This window comes from Symphalangus syndactylus, chromosome 16, assembly GCF_028878055.3.
Source record: "Symphalangus syndactylus isolate Jambi chromosome 16, NHGRI_mSymSyn1-v2.1_pri, whole genome shotgun sequence".
In the NCBI taxonomy this organism is placed as follows: Eukaryota; Metazoa; Chordata; class Mammalia; order Primates; family Hylobatidae; genus Symphalangus; species Symphalangus syndactylus.
The window spans coordinates 13,681,688-13,700,015 of NC_072438.2; the positions used below are offsets into that span (position 1 = coordinate 13,681,688).

Here is an 18,328-nt window from a genome sequence, read left to right on the forward strand (position 1 = left end):
GGCATACCCTGCGGAGGGGCAGGGAAAGCTTCCCGGAGGAGGTGGCACCTGGTCCTGGGGAGAAGGGGAACCACATTCAGATAGTGGGCCCACGGGGGCCAGCAGGCAGGGTCATGTATGAACAGCCCTCATAGTCTCAGCCATGACCCCATCCTGAGTCTCAAACCTTCAGTTGGCCAAGCAGGATGGCCGCCTCAGCAGTCACCTCTCCTAGACCTATTTTTAGATGCAATTGAGCATTAAAACCAAACACATTGTCAAGATAGTGGCCAACTTGGATCCCTTCCATGAACAGGCCCTCTTTGCTACACCAAAATAGAAGAAAATTGCTCTCTTTGTGGATGACATGGACTTCTGGCAGAGGCTTTGACTTCCAGCGGACGGAGGCCGGATCACGACCCAGCCCTTGGATGACCTGGGCGCATCAGTGCTTCCTACCAAATACAGCATAAAAATGCATGCAGAAAGGCGTTGCAGTTCATCTCATAAAAAGGCAGCTTCCTCCTGGGGCAGACCACGGTGCCAGGCGTGTGTGAGCAGGCTGACCTCAGAAAGGAAGCAGAGATCCTACTTGCTACAGGGAGTATGCTCAAGATAGTTTGTTATTGTAATTATTACTAAGTTGAAAGCCACAAGATCTAAGGCCTGGGAAGACTTTTTGGACCATCTTAGCGATACACAAATTATCATAGCCCCAAGTTACTTATCATGAGCTCACCACGTGCGGATACTGCACCGAACACCTACATTTTAGGCATTGTCCCCACATAACCACCATGAGATGGATAATTTATTATTCCATTTCATGGATGACAGTATTGAGGCTCAAAAGGGGTAAGTAATTTGTCCTACTAGTTGGTAAGTAGGTGGTTTGGAATTTGAATTCAAATCTATTAAACCCAAAGGCTATGAGCCAAGTAGCTGGGACTACAGGCTCATGCCTAATTTTTAAATCTTTTTGTAGAGACGAGATCTCCCTATATTATCCAGACCGGTCTCCAACTCCTGGGCTCGGGTGATTCTCTTGCCTCGGCCTCCCAAAGTGCTGGGATTATAGGCGTGAGCCACTGTGTCGGCCTAACAAGAGAACTGTAAAAGCTGCTAGAGAGAAAAGACAATTTGCCTAAAAGGCTGACAGTTATACTTTGGCATGCTTCTGACCCCACCACAATAGAACCCGCTGGCTGAACCAATGGCAGGCGACAGAAATCAGAACCGAGGCTGTGGTGTATTTTAGATATTTCATTATCAGAATGCAACAGTGTGACAGGCCAGATGATAGATTCATAGATTAACTACATTTTCTATTTGCTATGTGCTTGAAATATTTCATGAGCTTAAAATGTTCTTATCTAAAATATAAACAAGGCAAAAAGAGGTTAAACCGTGGGCTCTGAGGGCTGCACAACACCTAATGCACTGAAGCATCTCAGGTGTGCGTCCCCATGGGTGTGTCCTATGCCGCAGATGCTGCCTGTGGGGTTTCCACGCCCCCCATCACCCCACCCTGCTGACCGTGTCTTATTGTAAGTGCCGGTAGCTCTTTGCCTGAGTCCTCCTCTCTGCGCTCACCCAGGGCCTGCTGGAGGGGCCCGGCTGGCCACCTCTTCTAGAGCAGCCCTCGGCCAGGGATGACAGGAGTGGAGGAGGAACACCCAGCTCCCTCTCCCCTTGGTGGGCGAGGTTGCCGTGTGTCCCACACGCCACCGCAGAGGTCGCAGAAGGATGGTGCCTGGGCACCCACCAGGGCAGCCTGAAGGAGGTACCTGGGCTCCTTTCCCTCCCTGTCTCGCTTCCCCGCTGTCCCACTGGGGCTCCCAGGGATCACCTCGCAACAAACCACTCACACCTGCATCCTTGATTCAGGCCCGGCTTGGGGCCCTGGCCCTAGACAGCGTGCGTACAAATGCTCACACGTGTGTGCCTGGCCCTCCGCTTCCGCCAGGTCTGCTTTCCCCAAGATTCCACAACATGGCATTTATTCCGCACACCTGTCGGCCCACAATAAGACTAGCATTACTGTTGAGCATAAGGAGGAAGAGGGTCCCGGGTGGTGATATAACCTGCCAGGGAAAGCCGATGGTGGGAGGGAGGAGAGATGGCGAAGGGGCTGAGAAGAATGCAGGGGGCCTGGTCACGGCCGGGGGTGGGAGGCCTCGTCCCAGGCGGGCCTGGTTGCAGGGCGGGGCATTGCAGGGGGCCTGGTTGCAGGGAAGGGACTGTTGCAGGGGGCCCTGGTTGCAGCAGGGGTCAGGGGGCGTCACAGGAGGCCTGGTTGCAGGGAGGGGACTATCGCAGGTGTCTTGGTTGCAGAGGTGCTGGCTACAGCAGGGCGTGGTCACAGGAGTTCTGGTCACAGTGGGGCCTGGTCCTGGAATGACAGAAGGAAGCCAGGCATGAGGAGAAGGAGCTGGGCAGGTGCCTGGGCCGGATGAGGCCTGGCTGGGGATGCACGAATCCTGGGCACTGACTGTGGAGGGGACTCTAAAATTAGCCGGCCCATGAAGCTGAGCCGAGGAAGAAATTTATCCAAAGTGTCTCAAGCCCCTCACTGTCTCCGGGGCTCCGGTGGGCCTGAGGCAGGGTGAGGAAGGCTGCATCTGGAGGTGGGGGGTGGGGGCACACAGCAAGGAGCATTCCTTGGTCTCTGAGTCAGCATGGGAGCAGGGCTGAACCGGAGGGAAGGCGGAGCCACAGCACAGACGCAAAGGGAAGTGTTTGGAAAGACTCGGTAACCTTGCAATCATGTTTCGGGTCACGAACTCTCTAAAAGCAGGCTTTGCTTCATGTCGGTGAATGTGAAAATACACAAAGGGCCTTGCTGGCCACCCTTGGCCGGAGTTGCCCCCAGCTTCCTGAGCTTCTCACATTGCCGGGTGCTGGCACAGAGCCCAGCCTTGCAGGTGGCGAGGAGGCCCTGCAGGGGCACATTCTCTGCACGTGTGTGGCGGGAACTTGCCATGCCTACACGCTGCCACCCAGAGACTCAGGTGTGGCCAATCAAACACGGAGCACGGTGTCCCCTGCACCCTTGCTTAAGAGCCAGGAGTCCCCGGGAACGCTGTCAGCCAGAGCAGAGTGGAGGAGCAGAACGGGTCTGTTTGGAAAAGGTTTCTCTCCTGAAGCAGGAGTGGGGACAGCAGCTCTGCAGTGCCTGCTGTAGCTGGGTCCTCAGACATGTCCACATCCGTCACATCCAGGAGGCCCGCCCTAGACCATGCCATTCACGTTCAAGGTCAGAGCGTGCTGTACATCTGCCACTGCCATCTCCTCAGCAATGGCAGGAAGGTGTCTTGGGGAACAGGAGGCTTTTTCTAGTTTCACCAAGACATACATCAGGCCAGAGGGGAGGAGGATCAGTTAATTGTTGTAACAACTCTGTGAGATGCATATTAAACACTCCATTTTACAGATAGGGAGACTGAGGCTCAGAGAGATTGCCAAACTTGACAGAGCCAGGGTTTGGCTTTGAACGGGGGCTTACACCAACTGAAGATTCTGACAATTTCTGTGAGATGCATCTCAGCTGGGAGTGCAGGAGCCGCAGCTGAAGGACTGGGGAAAGAAGGCTGTAGAGGCGCCGGGAGACCAGCACCACAGCAGGGCCTCCTGGGGTTTACAGGTTTGGAGCATGGAGTGGGAAGAGGGAAAGAAAACCCACAGGTGGATTTGAGACTTGTTTGCAAATGAGCTGAACTGGGTGGTGGCAAGAAGCTCTCCAGCAATTCTGGAGATGCCAGGTCTCAAGGCAGGGGTCGGCATTCCAAAGGAAGGCACTCCTCATCGGGAACTGGAAGGCAGCCTCCCTGCCCTCTCCCCTCCGTGCCCCCTCAAGTGAAGCCTGCTGGTAGACACACCTGCCTGGCACCCACAGGTCAAGTCCAGCTTCTCCTTCAGGACAGAGACTGGAGATGTCCAAGAAAACCCACACAGGTGCTTAGCTGAATCCACCAGGTCCTCCAGCCATATGTTCAAACAGACACACAGGACCAGCAGACCCTAGAGTGAGACCGGTGGTCAGGAGGCAGTCTGGGGTGGACAAGAGCTGTAGAGAAAACACAGCCCACCGTGCTTTCTGGCAACTTGTATTAAAAACATATTAATTACTATCCGCAGAGAGATTTCAGATTTTGCATCCATAAAATGAGAATAGGCTACTATAAAGAAAGAAGCAATCTGAGAATAAGAAGGAGTTCATGAAAAAAATAAAATAGAAGGAAAAGTCAAGGTAATCTTTCTGAATTTATATAGCCAAAGAAAAAGAGGTAGAAAACTCAGAGTAATAAAATGGTAATAGCTAACAGCATATTTTGAGTGGGTATCTATACTGTTTAATCATTCACTCTCCAAGGGAGAATTATAATGATCTCCATTTCACAGATGAGAAAACTGAGGAAAGAGAAATTAACTAAATTGGCAATGGCCACATAGCTAGAAAGTTTCAGAGCTGAAATTCAAATGCAGACTGTGTGGTTCCAGATTCTGTGCTCTAAACATAATACGATATTGATTCTGGAACAACCTAGGAGGGCAACATTTGTCGAGTAGAAGTTCAGAAAAACCTAATGAGTGATACCGCTGAAGCTGTGCTAGAGGGTAGTTTATACTTTTCAGCATATGTATTAAAGTTCTTCTTGAGCGGAAAATTAAACCCAGTAAAAAGTAGAAGATAAGAAATAATAAAGGTAAGAGCAGAAGTTAATGAAATAGAAAGCAAATATACACTGAAAAGGATCGACACAGCCAAATTTGATTCTTTAAAGAGCAATAAAACTTATAACCTCCTGATAAAGCTTGAGAGAGACAGAACAAACAGCAAAGTCAAAAATGAAAATAGAGACATAATTGGAGAAACTGAAGACATCAAAGAAATAAAAAGAGGAAATTAGATGGAGTCTTGCTTTGTTGCCCAGGCTGGAGTGCAGTGGCGCGATCTCAGCTCACTGCAAGCTCCACCTCCTGGGTTCATGCCATTCTCCTGCCTCAGCCTCCCAAGTAGCTGGGACTACAGGCACCCGCCACCATGCCCAGCTAATTTTTTTGTATTTTTAGTAGAGATGGGGTTTCACTGTGTTAGCCAGGATGGTCTCGATCTCTTGAACTTGTGATCTTCCCACCTTGGCCTCTCAAAGTGCTGGGATAACAGGTATGAGCCACTGCATCCAGCCTACATTTGACATTTTAGATGAAATAAACACATTCCCAGAGTAATACATCTTACCTAAACAGACACAAGAAGAAATGGAAAACCTAAATAGTCCTATAACTATTCAAACAATTAAATCCATAATTTAAACCATTCCACAAAGAAGATTCCAAGAACAGATATCAATTCTATTGCCATTTAAGAGCGAAAGAATGCCAAACTTACACAAACTCTCCCACAGAACAGAAAATAAATCTACCCTCTTAACAAAATTTTAAGTATAAAATGCCGTATAGCTGACTATAGAAACCACGTTGAACAATAGATCACTAGAACTTACTCATCTTGTGTAACTGTAATTTTATAACCATTAAACAGCAATTCCTCATATCTCTCTCTTCCCATCCCATGGTAACCACCATTATATTGTCTACTTCTGTACTTTTAACTGTTTTAGATGCCTCATATAAGAGGAAGCATGCCAGTATTTGTCCTTCTATGGCTGACTTGTTTCACTTAGCATAATGTTTTCCAGATATATCCACAAGAGAAGGAATTTTATATACATAAAACAAAGAGTTCATTTCTACAGTATATAAAAGAACTCCTGCCACACAGTAGGAAAAAGGCAACTCAAGAGAATAATGGGCAAGACTCAAACAGGTATTGCTCCAGAGAGGACATCTAAATTACCAATAAATACAGTACTTGAGAAGTTGCCAGACCTCCCTCATTAAGAATCATGGAATTGCAAATTGAAATCCATGAGTTACTGCTGCATGCCCACAAAATGCCTCACATCCAAGAGTGACAACATCAGGTGTTGGTGAGGATGTGGAGCAACAGGAACTCACACACTGCTGTTGGGAGTGCAAGGTAGTTAAACTACTTTGAAAAGTTTGCATTTCTACCAAAACTGAATATATGTATACTATATGGCCCAGCAGCTTCAGTCCTAGAAATACGCCCAACAGAGATGCTTCCACAAGTCACAAGACACATGTATGAGGATGTTATGTCATGATGTGCCACAGCCCCAAGTTAGAAATACCCCAAGTGGCCATCAATGGGAGACCAGGTAAAGGAGTTGCCATATGTTCCCAGAGCAGATACTATACAATGGTGGACATTGGTAGCCTTCAGCTGCACACATCAACATGGATGAATCTCACAAATGTAATGTTGAGCAGAAGCCAGATGCAAGTGAGTACATCAGTGTAATTTCATGTGAAAAATGCAGGCAATGTGCAACTGTGCTTAGCAATGCATGCTTAGGTGGCAAAACTATAAAGGGAAGGAGGCAATCACCTCAAGAGGCAGGACGTCAGTGACCTTTGTGGGAAGAGGGCTGTTGATGGGATGGGCTGGAGGGAAGTTCTGGGGAGTCAGGACTTGGGGGCTGGTCATGGGGGGTTTGTTTTGTGATAGTGCATTGAACTGTTTAGGTTTGTGGCACATTGTTATATGTGCCACACTTGACAGTAAAATATGATTTTGAAAAAATAAAAGTGTTTCAAGCATGTCTGTCAGCTCCCAGAAAGCCCACCCCATGTGTGCTGTGCCCATGCACACATGCATGAACTCATGTGAGCTGTGAGTGTACATACTCACGTGTGCAGTGGCACACATACATGCATCTGTGTGTGCAAATTCATGTGAGCTGAAAGTGTACACACTTATATGTGCTATGCCATGCACATGTATCTGAGTGTGTGTAGTCGTGTGAGCTGTGTTTGCACACTCACACATACTGTGCCATGCATACATGCATCTGAGTGTGCACACACGTGAGCTGTGAGTGCACATACTCGTGTGTGCTGTGGACATCCTTCTGATGTTTGCCTGGCCTGGGTTTGAAGGGCCGGGCTTGCTGGTCTGGGAGGATTTGCAGAGAAACCTAACAGTCCAATGCACTATCACAAAGCAAACCCCAGATGACCAGCACCCAAGTCTTGACTCCCCAGAACCTCCCTCCAGCCCATCCCATCAGCAGCCCTCTCCCCAAAGATCACTGACGTCGTGCCTGTTGAGGTGATCGCCTCCTTCCCTGGCATTTTCGGGCAGACACAGGAGGTCAAGAAGATGATCTGAGCTCAGGTGTCAGGGCCTGTCCCCTGCAAAGTGTGAACAGTTGTCAAAGGAGAACAGTGGGTTAGGGAGTGTTTTGCAGATGGTCGACCTCCAAACTCTCCTCTGGATCCCAGAAGGCAAAAGGGAGCTCTTTGGGGACAGGAAGGTGAGTGTGGATTGTGGCCACTGTGTGGGGTGATGATAAAACATCAGAGGAGAGGATTTGGGCAGCTCAGAGAGAGGACAGCTCTCAGCTGGTGAGAGGTGAGATAAGGGCTCCTCTCCTCTAAGGAGCCATGGACGGTGGCCCCAAAGCCCAGGCAGGAGGGGTCCCTTTTTCTGAAGTGAGAGGAGGGGGTGGGACAGAGGCAGGAACTGGTGAGGTGAGGAGGAGAAGGGATTTCCCCTTGGAGGCTCGCCTGCCTGGGGTGTCCCTGAAGCCTAGAGAGGTCCAGGGAGAGGGGCTCAGTGGAGGCTGCATGGGTGCAGGGGCTCAGTGGTGGCTGCATGGGTGCAGGGCTCAGTGGTGGCTGCGTGGGTGCAGGGGCAGCACGTGGGCTGCTCCTTTGGAGGGGATATCGGCAGAGTGAAGATTGCTCCTCCACTTTCAGAGAGGATCCTGAGGCTCAGAGGATCAGCAGCTATGAGGAGAGTGGGGCCATTTTCCTCCCACCCCCACCTCTTCTCCCTGCATCTTCCCATCTCTGACATCCTGGCCTTCCTGGATACTGGATTTTGGGGTTTGCTTGGAGTGACACGGCAACATGGGCCCCAGAGTTATAGAGCTGAGATGAACTTCCAAGCCCACGAGTCCCATTCAAACTAAGACCCATTCACTGAGCACCTGCTCTGCCCTGGCACTGGGGTTGGCTCTGGGGACATGGCTGTGGTTTCAGCAAAGTTCCTGAGCTCCTGGAGCCAATGTTTCTAGGGGGTGGCAAAGCAAGGAGCAGTCAACATCCAGAGGAACAAGGAAATAAGCCAGAAACCAGAGACCACGAGGGCTCTAAAGCGTCCCCAGGCCCTCAGTGTGGGCAGGGTGGGGCTTCCCAGAGGGAGTGAAGTTGGAGGCCAGCTTGAAGAGCAGGTGCAGTTCCTGCAGCTGCTGTAACAAATGACCATGAACCTCGCCGACTAACACAGCGCACACTCCTTCTCTCACAGTCCTGGAAGCCAGAGTCTACAATCAGTCTGTCCGGGCTAAAGTCAAGGAGTCAGTGGGGTGGCTCCTTCTGGGGGCTCTGAAGGGACCATTTCCTTGCTTTCCTTGCCTTTTCAGCTTCTGGAAGTCCTCTGCATTCTCAGCCTCTCCCCACAGAGCCCCCACCTGTCACTCCATCATCCCACTTTCTAACTTCTGCTGACCCTTTCTGCGTCCCTCTTATAAGGACCCTTGTGTCACATCAGGCCCACCCTACACTCAGGATCATGTCCCCGCTTCAGAGTCTGCCTTGATCACATGCACCAAGACCCTTTTGCCATATAAGACATTCCGGGGCTCTGAGGGTCATGACATGCATGCCTTTGGGGGCCATCCTTCGGCCCATCATAGAGGGAATGGTCAGTAGGAATGAAGCAGGTGTAGGTGACAGCCCCGGGCACTCCTCTTCTCCTTCAGCTCTGACCCATTCTGAAATTTCCAAGTGTGCTCGTCTGTTCGGAACCCACTCACCCCAGAGGGAGCAGGCAGGGACTCTGGAAGGAAGATGTGTGACCCGTGGGTGAGCTGTTGGAGGCAGGGGCTACCCTCCTGGAGGCACCGTCTGGGCCCCATGTCAGGGCAGTGGAGGTCTGTCCTGCAGCAGCTGCACCACAGCTGCCTGAGGGGACAGACGGGAGCCTGGTGCTGGTCACCTGGAGCCCAGCCACTGGCTCACGTGTGACCTGGAATAGGTCCTCGCCCTCTGCAGGACTCAGTTTCTGCCTCTGTCACATGGGGTGTTGGGACATGGGGACCTGTGTCTGTGAGATTCCAGGTGTTCACTGAGGACCCAGCCTGGGGCAGGGCGCTCCTCCTGGTGGGCGCTGGCCTTGTGAGCATCCTGTTTACATCTTCACGGGACACGTGGAGGGGTGGGTGGCGGCCCAGCAGCTGGGGCTTCACAGGAGCCAGAGGGTTGCACAATGGCGGGGCAGCAGCCGGCAGGCTCTGCAAAGGTTGTTTTTTTACCGAGTGCAGCTGGAAGGGCAGCCAGGGAGGCGGCTCCGCCCAGAGGGAACAGTCAGGTCTCAGGGGCTGGGAGGACAGAGGTCTCAACCTCCGACTACGACAGGGCCAGCCGGGGTGGGCGAGAGGGTGACCCCCCTCAGGGGAGGGCTGTCTGAGTGCCACTGTCCCTCTTCCTCTGGAGGTGGCAGCCACAGGCCTCCTGGATGCAGAGGCAAGAGCTGAAGGCCCCCACAGAGGTCAGTTCAAGGGTGTCAGAACTGGGACCACAGCCCGGGCCCACTCACTTCCAAGCTCAGAGACCCCCATGCCACCTCCCCACTGCACAGATGGGCACCCGGAGGCCATGGTCATTTGGGGCCGGGGCAGGGAGAAGGAGGGCGGTGGGAGGCAACATCTCGGGGGCACATTCTGGCCTGGAGTGTAAGTAGGATCCTCCCCACACTCTTTAATTCAGTGCTCACACAGCCGGTTTATCTCCTTCAGTGGAACCCAAACTGTTAAGGAAACGACATTATCGGCCAGGCACGTTGGCTTACACCTGTAATCCCAGCACTTTGGGAGGCCAAGGCAGGCGGATCACAAGGTCACCTGGCAATATGGTAAAACCCCATCCCTACTAAAAATGCAAAAATTAGCTGGGCGTGGTGGCGGGCACCTGTAGTCCAGCTACTTGGGAGGCTGAGGCAGGAGAATTGCTTGAACCTGGGAGGCGGAGGTTGCAATGAGCAGAGATCACACCACTGGGTGACAGAGTGAAACTCCATCTCAAAAAAAACAAAAAGAAAAAAGAAAGAAAACAACAGTATCTCCATTTGACAGGTGGAGGAACCGAGGCTCAGAGGCTCAGAGGGTCATCTGAGCTCAGCCTCCTGACCTCACAGCCCCGCTGTGCTCCTCAGGCCCCTGCAAGGGATCTTGGGACTCCGAAGCCAGGCTGCAAGGTGAACGCGACCCAGGCAGAGCCAGGAGAGCACAGCGCATCTGTGAGTGAGCGGGTGGGTTTGTGATTTGTGATCCGCTCTCCCCTGAGGCATCTGCAGGGCAGACAGGGGGATGAGAAGGTGGTCTGAGCTGGGGTGTCAAGGCTTGTCCCCCGCAAGGTGGGAACAGTCGTCAAGGGAGAAGTGGCTTCATGTGATGGACACCGATGCAGGGACGGTGTGAATGGGCAGAATCTCCAGACCCAGTTCCCCCAGAACCCACAGGACCCCAGAAATCACTACAGTGACCGCTGACCCTTCAGATTTGAGAAAGCTGTGGGAATGGGGGTCGTGGTTTCCCTGGTGGCCCTCAACACTCCCCCAAGTGCTCGTCTCTCCAATACTTGGTAAGCTCACAGCTCTCCATGCCCTCTTCCCGACCTCAGCCCCCCAACACCCAATAGGCTCCTCTCAGCCAGGGCCCAAAGACTGAGGGAAAACGGCCTACTCTCTGGGGCCACTGTGTGTGTGGAAAGCCTAGGCCACAGGCAGGAGTGAGAGCAGGGTCTGGAGGGTGGACATGGCTGCCTGAGCCTGGCAGGTGGATGGAAGTCTAGACGAGACCAGAGTGACTGGGGGCCTGGCGGGGGTGGCCCACTGGGTGGAGCAGAGGGTTGGGGGCAAGTTCACGGCTCCCAGTGCTCCGCTTCCAGCTACTCTGGGTGGTGTCCCTGGACCTCCTGCTCATTGAAATTGCTCTCTGCCTCAGTTTCCCCATTGCTGGGTGGGTGGCAGGGAGGGTGAAATAGATGTGAGAAAGGGTTCTTCATGTGACCAGACATGCACAATGGGGCTTAGTGGCAGCTCCCCGTAAGCCGGGTGGCTTCCCAAGTGCCCCACCCATCACCTTGCGTCTCAGGGCATCCAGGTCAGCGCAGCAGAGCCAGCCTTCCTGCTGTACAGAGGCAGAGGCCAAGGCAGGGAGGGGGACATCTCTTGCCCAAGACCATGAAGCTGGAAGTAAGTGGAGGAGCCAGGACTTGAGCCGGGCTGCCTGACTCAGAGCCAGCCCTCCACAGCGCCACATGACCCCGAGACCTGGTGTGCCCCAATGCTCGGCTGTCATAGAAACCCTTTAAAGGCCCGTGTCTTTGCGGGTATGCCCAGTCACGTGTTAGATGGATCCCCAGGAAGAACCCTGGCCAGTGGTGGGTAGGCTGCCCCAGTGCCCTGCTGGCTGAGAACCACGTGCTTGTAAACTTTATTTTCCATACAGTAGAGAAACATACAGTACAAGCAACACTAGGAATCAGTTTTACAGCAAAGCTCACAAATGCCCCTTGAGACACACTTGTTCCCTGGATGAGGGGGTGATGCCCAGGAACCCGCTTGCCTCTGGGCGGCACTTCCACGCAAGCGGCTGCTGCATCCCAGAGCTGCGTGGGAAGGGGAAGCTGGCTCAGTCCTCACGCCCCGCAGCTCCACGTCCACTGCCCTCTGCATGCCGCCCCATGGCCTCCTTGGGGAGGAGAAGCTTCCCAAGGCAGCAGCCAACTTTCCACGTGCTCCCCGCGGCCTCTTGCCTGCCTGCCTGGGGAGGAAAACCTCACGGCAGGGCGGGGCTCAGCTCCGCAGCCAGGGGGCATTCACTCAGTGCCTGCTCCGGGCTGGACCCCCCCACCCGGAAGGGATCAGATGTGACCTGTCCTCCAGGGACCCCAGGCTGGCAGGCAGCAGCCCTGGCCCTACAGCTTGGTAGTCCCGGGGCAGAGGGAAGCTGGGGCCTCAGGTCAGGTGGGCGTTTGTCAGGGGGAAAGAAGCTTGGCAGCCCAGACCTGCAGTAGGAGGGGCAGGAGCCGGGGATACTGCAGACGGGTGTTCACAGGGGCAGAGGTGGGAAGCTAGGAGAGGAGGGGACCTCCATGGAAGACAGTTTTGTGAATATCCCGAGAACTTGGAAGTGACTTTCAGGAGCGTCTGTACAAGGGGATGTTGGGCTTCCCTCCCTGGCACTGGGATTCGGATCCAACACTCCCCAGGCAGAAATTCGGGCCCCTGGCCAAGCCCAGCCTCCGCTCTGCCCCAGACAGCCAGGAGGAGGCTGCCGCCCTGCTGAGGACCGACGGTGGTCCTTCGTCCTGATCTCAGGAAGCGGTGCCTTCCGTTGTCTGCAGGCTCTGGCGCTTGGCGCTGGAGGAGTGCGCCCCTCACATGACCACCTCGGGTGCGATGCTGAAGAGGAGGTCATCGTTCCCCCGCCGCACCTCCAGCAGGAGAGGAGACTCGGTAAGCACGGCCTCCTGCAGCTCACTCGAGTCCACTAGAGGACGCCCGTTGACCTTGACGATGATGTCACCATCTTGGATGCCGCCTCTGCCAATAGGAGAGATGGGGTCACCACCCACAGCCTCCCCAGGCACACCCTTCCCAGGCCCGGCCCAGGGCGAGGCACAGTCAGGGTCAATGACAGCATTTCAACAACAGTCATTTTGATGGGAAAGAACAGTACCCTGGCCCCAGAGCTCTCACACCGGAAGAAAACCAATGTCACACGACAGGCAAACGACCTTTCAAACTGCTTCTGCCATGCATCAGAAGGGTGGGTTCAAGCTCTCGCTGCAGCCCTCCTAGCTGGGCCAGGCACTCCGTCCCCTTGTGCCTCAGTTTTCATGTCTACAGTCCTATGTGGAAACACACTTTGCAAATTATAAAGGCCCAGGAGTAGGTTCTGCTGTTACTGCAGTTAGAAAGACGTCTATGTGAGAGGCAGAGCTCACGGGGCCAGCCTTCTCTCTGCATGAGCCTCACTGAGACCTCCCCACTGCCGGGAAGGAAGGTGATGGTACTGTGCTCAGCTGCGTGGGCACCAGCATGAGGACCCACACATGCCAGCTGTGTGACCTGGAAGAGTAACTTCTCTAAACCTCAGTCCCTCCATCTGTAAAATGGGTGAGGGCAGGAGCCTGCACATCCCTGGCTGCAGTGAGGATTAACTGAGATGTGTGTGGAAATTTCACCCAATTTCAACAATTTTTACTGCAGGCCTGCTGCGGGCAGGACAAGTGTGCCATCTGTGCTCATCACAGAAGGTCATGCGGGGCCTCCCACCCTCAAGCCCAGCCTCTGAGGATGCACAGTGCAGTTGGCCCTTGAACAGCATGGGTTTGAACTGTGTGGGTCCACTTATACGCGGATTTTTCCCACTGCAGATGAAGACCGAGGCTAAGGAGGGGAGGCGACTGGTTCAAGCCCTTCTGGGGGTTGGGTCAGCCATGCCAGCATATGGTAATGTCGTTGCACGCCTGCCTCAGCGTATGGTGTTGCAACACTTAACATTTCTCTAGTACTGGAAGACTTCAAAGAAAGCAATGCTTTATCCATTTCATCTACAAAGTCTCCTGGGGGTAGAAATCCCAGCACTTTGGGAGGCCAAGGCAGGCGGAATGCCTGAGGTCAGGAGTTCCTGACCAGCCTGGCCAGCATGGTGAAACCACGTCTCTACTAAAAATACAAAAACAATTAGCAAGGCATGGTGGTGGGCACCTGTAATCTGAGCTACTCAGAAGGCTGAGGCAGGAGAGTTGCTTGAGCCCAGGAGGCAGAGGTTGCAGTGAGCTGAGATCGTGACACTGCACTCCAGCCTGGGCAACAAGAGTGAGACTCTGTCTCAAAAAAAAAAAAAAAAAAAAGAATAGGCTGAATTATCTCCATTTTACAGTGGGGAAGCTGAGTCCCAGAAAGACCCATGACCCAGGCTGGTCCCCAGCTGGTGAAAGAGTCTGGCTTGGAGCGGGTTCTTAGCCCAACAGAGACTCTTCAGCCTCTGCTTCTCGAAGGAAATGACATTGTGGACTTAGGACGTACACGGTCAGGGCTCTAGGGACCGTTCAGCTCTCCAGCCTCCTCTGGCTTAGCAGACACACTAGAATCCACCTGCCCCTTCCCGGTCACTTTGCTGGGAAGCTCAAGGTCACATGAGGTCAGTGGGGCAGCCCCAGCCCAGACCTCACACCTGCCCCATGCCTCGAGCGATCTCCCTGTCTCCTCTGGCAGAGCCTACCTCTGAGAAGGTGAATTCGGCGCAACCTCTTGCACATAAATTCCACTGCTGACCTCTGGGAAGTCCGGGTTACTGGCCTTCAGCTCATCCACCAGGCTGGAAAGAGTCTGCCGTCAGGGCTCCTCCTCTGAGCCTTTGCCCAGCTCCTCGGTATGAAGCTGCCCCTCCCTCCCTCCAGCACCCGGCCAGAAGAGGAGCCTCCTCTGGGCCCCCACACTGCCCTGTCCCACCACTGGCCACTCTGTGTCCCCTACCAGATGTGCTTCTCAAGAGAAATGTGGTAGCAATAGCTGGTTAGAAGCATGAAGAGAGGAGAGAGAGTGGGTGGACAGGTGGGAGGAGGGGCGGGAGGATGGATGGATGGATGGATGAAGGAATGATGCTGGATGGGTGGATAGAAGGAGAAATGGACAGACAGGCGATGCTGAGTCATGGAATGGACAGACAATGCTGAGTCATGGAACGGGCAGACAATGCTGAGTCATGGAACGGGCAGACAATGCTGAGTCATGGAATGGGCAGACAATGCTGAGTCATGGAACGGACAGACAGAAGACTGGACAGAGGTGGGATGGACAGACAGATAAAAGAGACAGAAAGAAAACAAAAGATAAATTGGCATACTGGACATTGATAATTTTTTTCAAATGTCACCCCTAGATTAGCAGAATTGGCGAAATAGAAGGAATGACAGCTTTAGGGACTGTGTGGTTTGAGGAAATGGTCACTTGAGCATTCTCGAGTTCTTCCTAGGCTCCCCATGCAGTGACCTCTCCCTTCTTCAAACCTCGAAGCTCAAGTTTGCATTTCCAGCCTCCCTTCTATCCTGCCCCCGCTTCCTCTCCCCCAGCCCCTTCTTTCTTGCACTCATTCAGCATTTCCAGGCACCTGCTCTGCAGTGGACCTGCTTTTGGGGCAGAGTGGAGGAATGAGTAGGTCACAGTCCTTGCTCCCAAGGAGCTGATAGCCAAGGAGGCAGGATGGGGTGGGGTGGTCCCATCACAGGTGATTCCGACACAGCAGGATGAGTTCAAGGCTGGAGAGGGAGGCCAGGGCTCTGTGTGCTATGAGGAGGCACCTTCTGCCACTTGAGTGTCCTGGGAATGCAGAATGGTGTTCCCCCAAATTCGTGTACACCCAGAGCCTCAGAATGTGACCTTGTTTGGAAATAGGACCTTTATAGATGTCATTAGTTGAAGATCTTGAGATGAGACCTTGGTTTAGAGTGGGCCCTAACTCCAATGATGGATGTTTTCATAAGAGAAACAAGAGAGAGATGTGCACACAGATACTCAGAGAGAAAGAAGGTCAAGTGAAGACAGAGGCAGAGACTGCAGGGAGACAGCCACAAGCCAAGGATGCCTGGAGCAAGCAGAAGCTGGAAGGGGCAAGGAAGTAGCTTTCCCTGGAGCCTCAGAGGCAGAGTGCAGCCCTGCCGACCCCTTGACTTCAGACCCCCGACCTCCAGAACTGAGAGAGAACACATTTCTGTTGTTTTAAGCCACCAGGCTTATAGTAATTTGTTATAGCAGCCATGGAAAGAGATGGTGTCCTGAAAGAGCAGAAAGAATCTATAAGGCAAAGAGGGAAAGGTCCAAGCAGAAGGACTGGCCTGAGCAACGGTCAGAGGCCTGAGTGCATCAGCCCATCTGGGCACCTGCAGGGAGCCAAACACAGCTGGCCAGAGTCTGAAGGGAGGGTCAGGGTGAGGGACGAGATGAAGGGGTAGCAGGGGATGGCACTCTTCAGACACTCACCTTGGTGTGATCGTCCGCATCCGTATGCCAATGAAGCGCTTCTTCCAGTCTGGAAACGAAACACGATGAGACTCCGTTAGGGCTGCTGTGAAAAGCCACCACCCTCCCTCAGGGGACAGGCAGAGGACAGAAGTTCCCCTGCAGGACCAGGAAGCAGCAGGTGTCATTCTGCTTGAGCTGGCCCAGTCCCCCTGTGGTCCAGCAAAGCTGCCCTCTCCTGACCATCATCATGGAGCTGAGGGGTATTCTAGCTCTAGTGTGGCTTGCCCCACAGGTGGCTTCATGTCCACCGCATCCTGCATCCAACCACGTGAGCTCTGACATCTGCTCTCCCAGCTGAGCTCCAACCCAACCCCAGTGGCCAGTGGGGCTCTCTTTTCTGGCTTCCATACTGCTGCTTCCCCAAATGTTCCCTGCTTGGAACTGAACTCATCACCTCCCACTGGTCTTCCCCAAAACAATACTCGCTGCTAATGTCCAGTGAGTACTAACCATGTGCCAGGCCCTGTGGCTGGGGCACTGCACACGCAACTCACTGAGATAGTGTCTCTGTCCCCCGAGCTACTCCAATCTGTGACTTAGCAGGTGTCTCAGACCCAGAAATAAACAAGAGTCAATAAATTTAGAATTTTCATTTTATATGAGTTCTGACCACAATTAGAAATCAATAATAGGTATCTAGAAAATTCCCAAATACTTGGAAACTAAATAATACATTCTAAATTACTCATCTTCAAATAAGTAAAAAGAGAAATTAGAAATTATGTTCAGCCGAATAAAAATGAATGTATAATATATTAAAATTTGTAGGTTGTAGAGGTAGTTAGAGGGAAATTAATAGTATTAAAGTGTCTATATTAGAAAATAAGAAAAGTCTCAAATCAATAACCTCAGTCTCCATCTTAAAAACTATAAAAAGAGCAAATAAAATGTAGAATAACCAGAAGAAAAAAAATAATTAAGAGTCTGAATCAATAATGAAGTTGAGTGTGAATTAATAATAAAGCTGAGAGTGTGACTCAATAATAAAGAGTGTGAATCAATAAAGCTGAGAGTGTGACTCAAAGCTGAGTGAGTCAATAAAGCTGATAGTGTGAATCAATAATAAACCTGATAGTGCAAATCAATAATAAAGCTGAGTGTGAATCAATAATAAAGCTGAGAGTGTGACTCAATAATAAAGATGAGTGTGAATCAATAATAAAGCTGAGTGTGACTCAATAATAAAGATGAGTGTGAATCAATAATAAAGCTGAGAATGTGACTCAATAATAAAGGTAAGAGTGTGAATCAATAAAGCTGAGAGTGTGACTCAAAGCTGAGTGAGTCAATAAAGCTGATAGTGTGAATCAATAATAAACCTGATAGTGCAAATCAATAATAAAGCTGAGTGTGAATCAATAATAAAGCTGAGAGTGTGACTCAATAATAAAGATGAGTGTGAATCAATAATAAAGATGAGTGACTCAATAATAAAGATGAGTGTGAATCAATAATAAAGCTGAGAATGTGACTCAATAGTAAAGCTGAGTGTGAATCAATAATAAAGCTGAGTGTGACTCAATAATAAAGCTGAGTGTGAATCAATAATAAAGATGAGTGACTCAATAATAAAGATGAGTGTGAATCAATAATAAAGCTGAGAATGTGACTCAATAGTAAAGCTGAGTGTGAATCAATAATAAAGCTGAGTGTGAATCAATAATAAAGCTGAGAATGTGACTCAATAATAAAGATGAGTGTGAATCAATAATAAAGCTGAGTGTGACTCAATAATAAAGATGAGTGTGAATCAATAATAAAGCTGAGAATGTGACTCAATAGTAAAGCTGAGTGTGAATCAATAATAAAGCTGAGTGTGAATCAATAATAAAGCTGAGAATGTGACTCAATAATAAAGATGAGTGTGACTCAATAATAAAGATGAGTGTGAATCAATAATAAAGCTGAGTGTGAATCAATAATAAAGATGAGCGTGAATCAATAATAAAGCTGAGAATGTGACTCAATAATAAAGCTGAGTGTGAATCAATAAAGATGAGTGTGAATCAATAAAGATGAGTGTGAATCAATAATAAAGATGAGTGTGAATCAATAAAGCTGAGAGTGTGAATCAATAATAAAGCTGAGTGTGAATCAATAATAAAGGGGTGTGAATCAATAATAAAGATGAGTGTGAATCAATAATAAAGCTGAGTGTGAATC

General features: G+C 51.3%; 1 protein-coding gene across 1 annotated transcript in view; it reads right to left on the reverse strand.

Moving 5' to 3' along the window:
- Positions 1 to 11,554: 11,554 nt before the first annotated feature.
- The window catches only part of HTRA3 (HtrA serine peptidase 3), a 37,578-nt gene continuing 30,804 nt past the window's right edge, over positions 11,555 to 18,328 (reverse strand). Inside the window, exons 7-9 of the mRNA XM_055245710.1 lie at positions 16,124 to 16,172; positions 14,367 to 14,462; positions 11,555 to 12,679 (exon numbers count right to left, since the gene is read on the reverse strand). Coding sequence (XP_055101685.1) covers positions 12,514 to 12,679; positions 14,367 to 14,462; positions 16,124 to 16,172 — 311 coding nt within the window. The 3' untranslated portion in view covers positions 11,555 to 12,513. The remainder of the gene's footprint in view (positions 12,680 to 14,366; positions 14,463 to 16,123; positions 16,173 to 18,328) is intronic.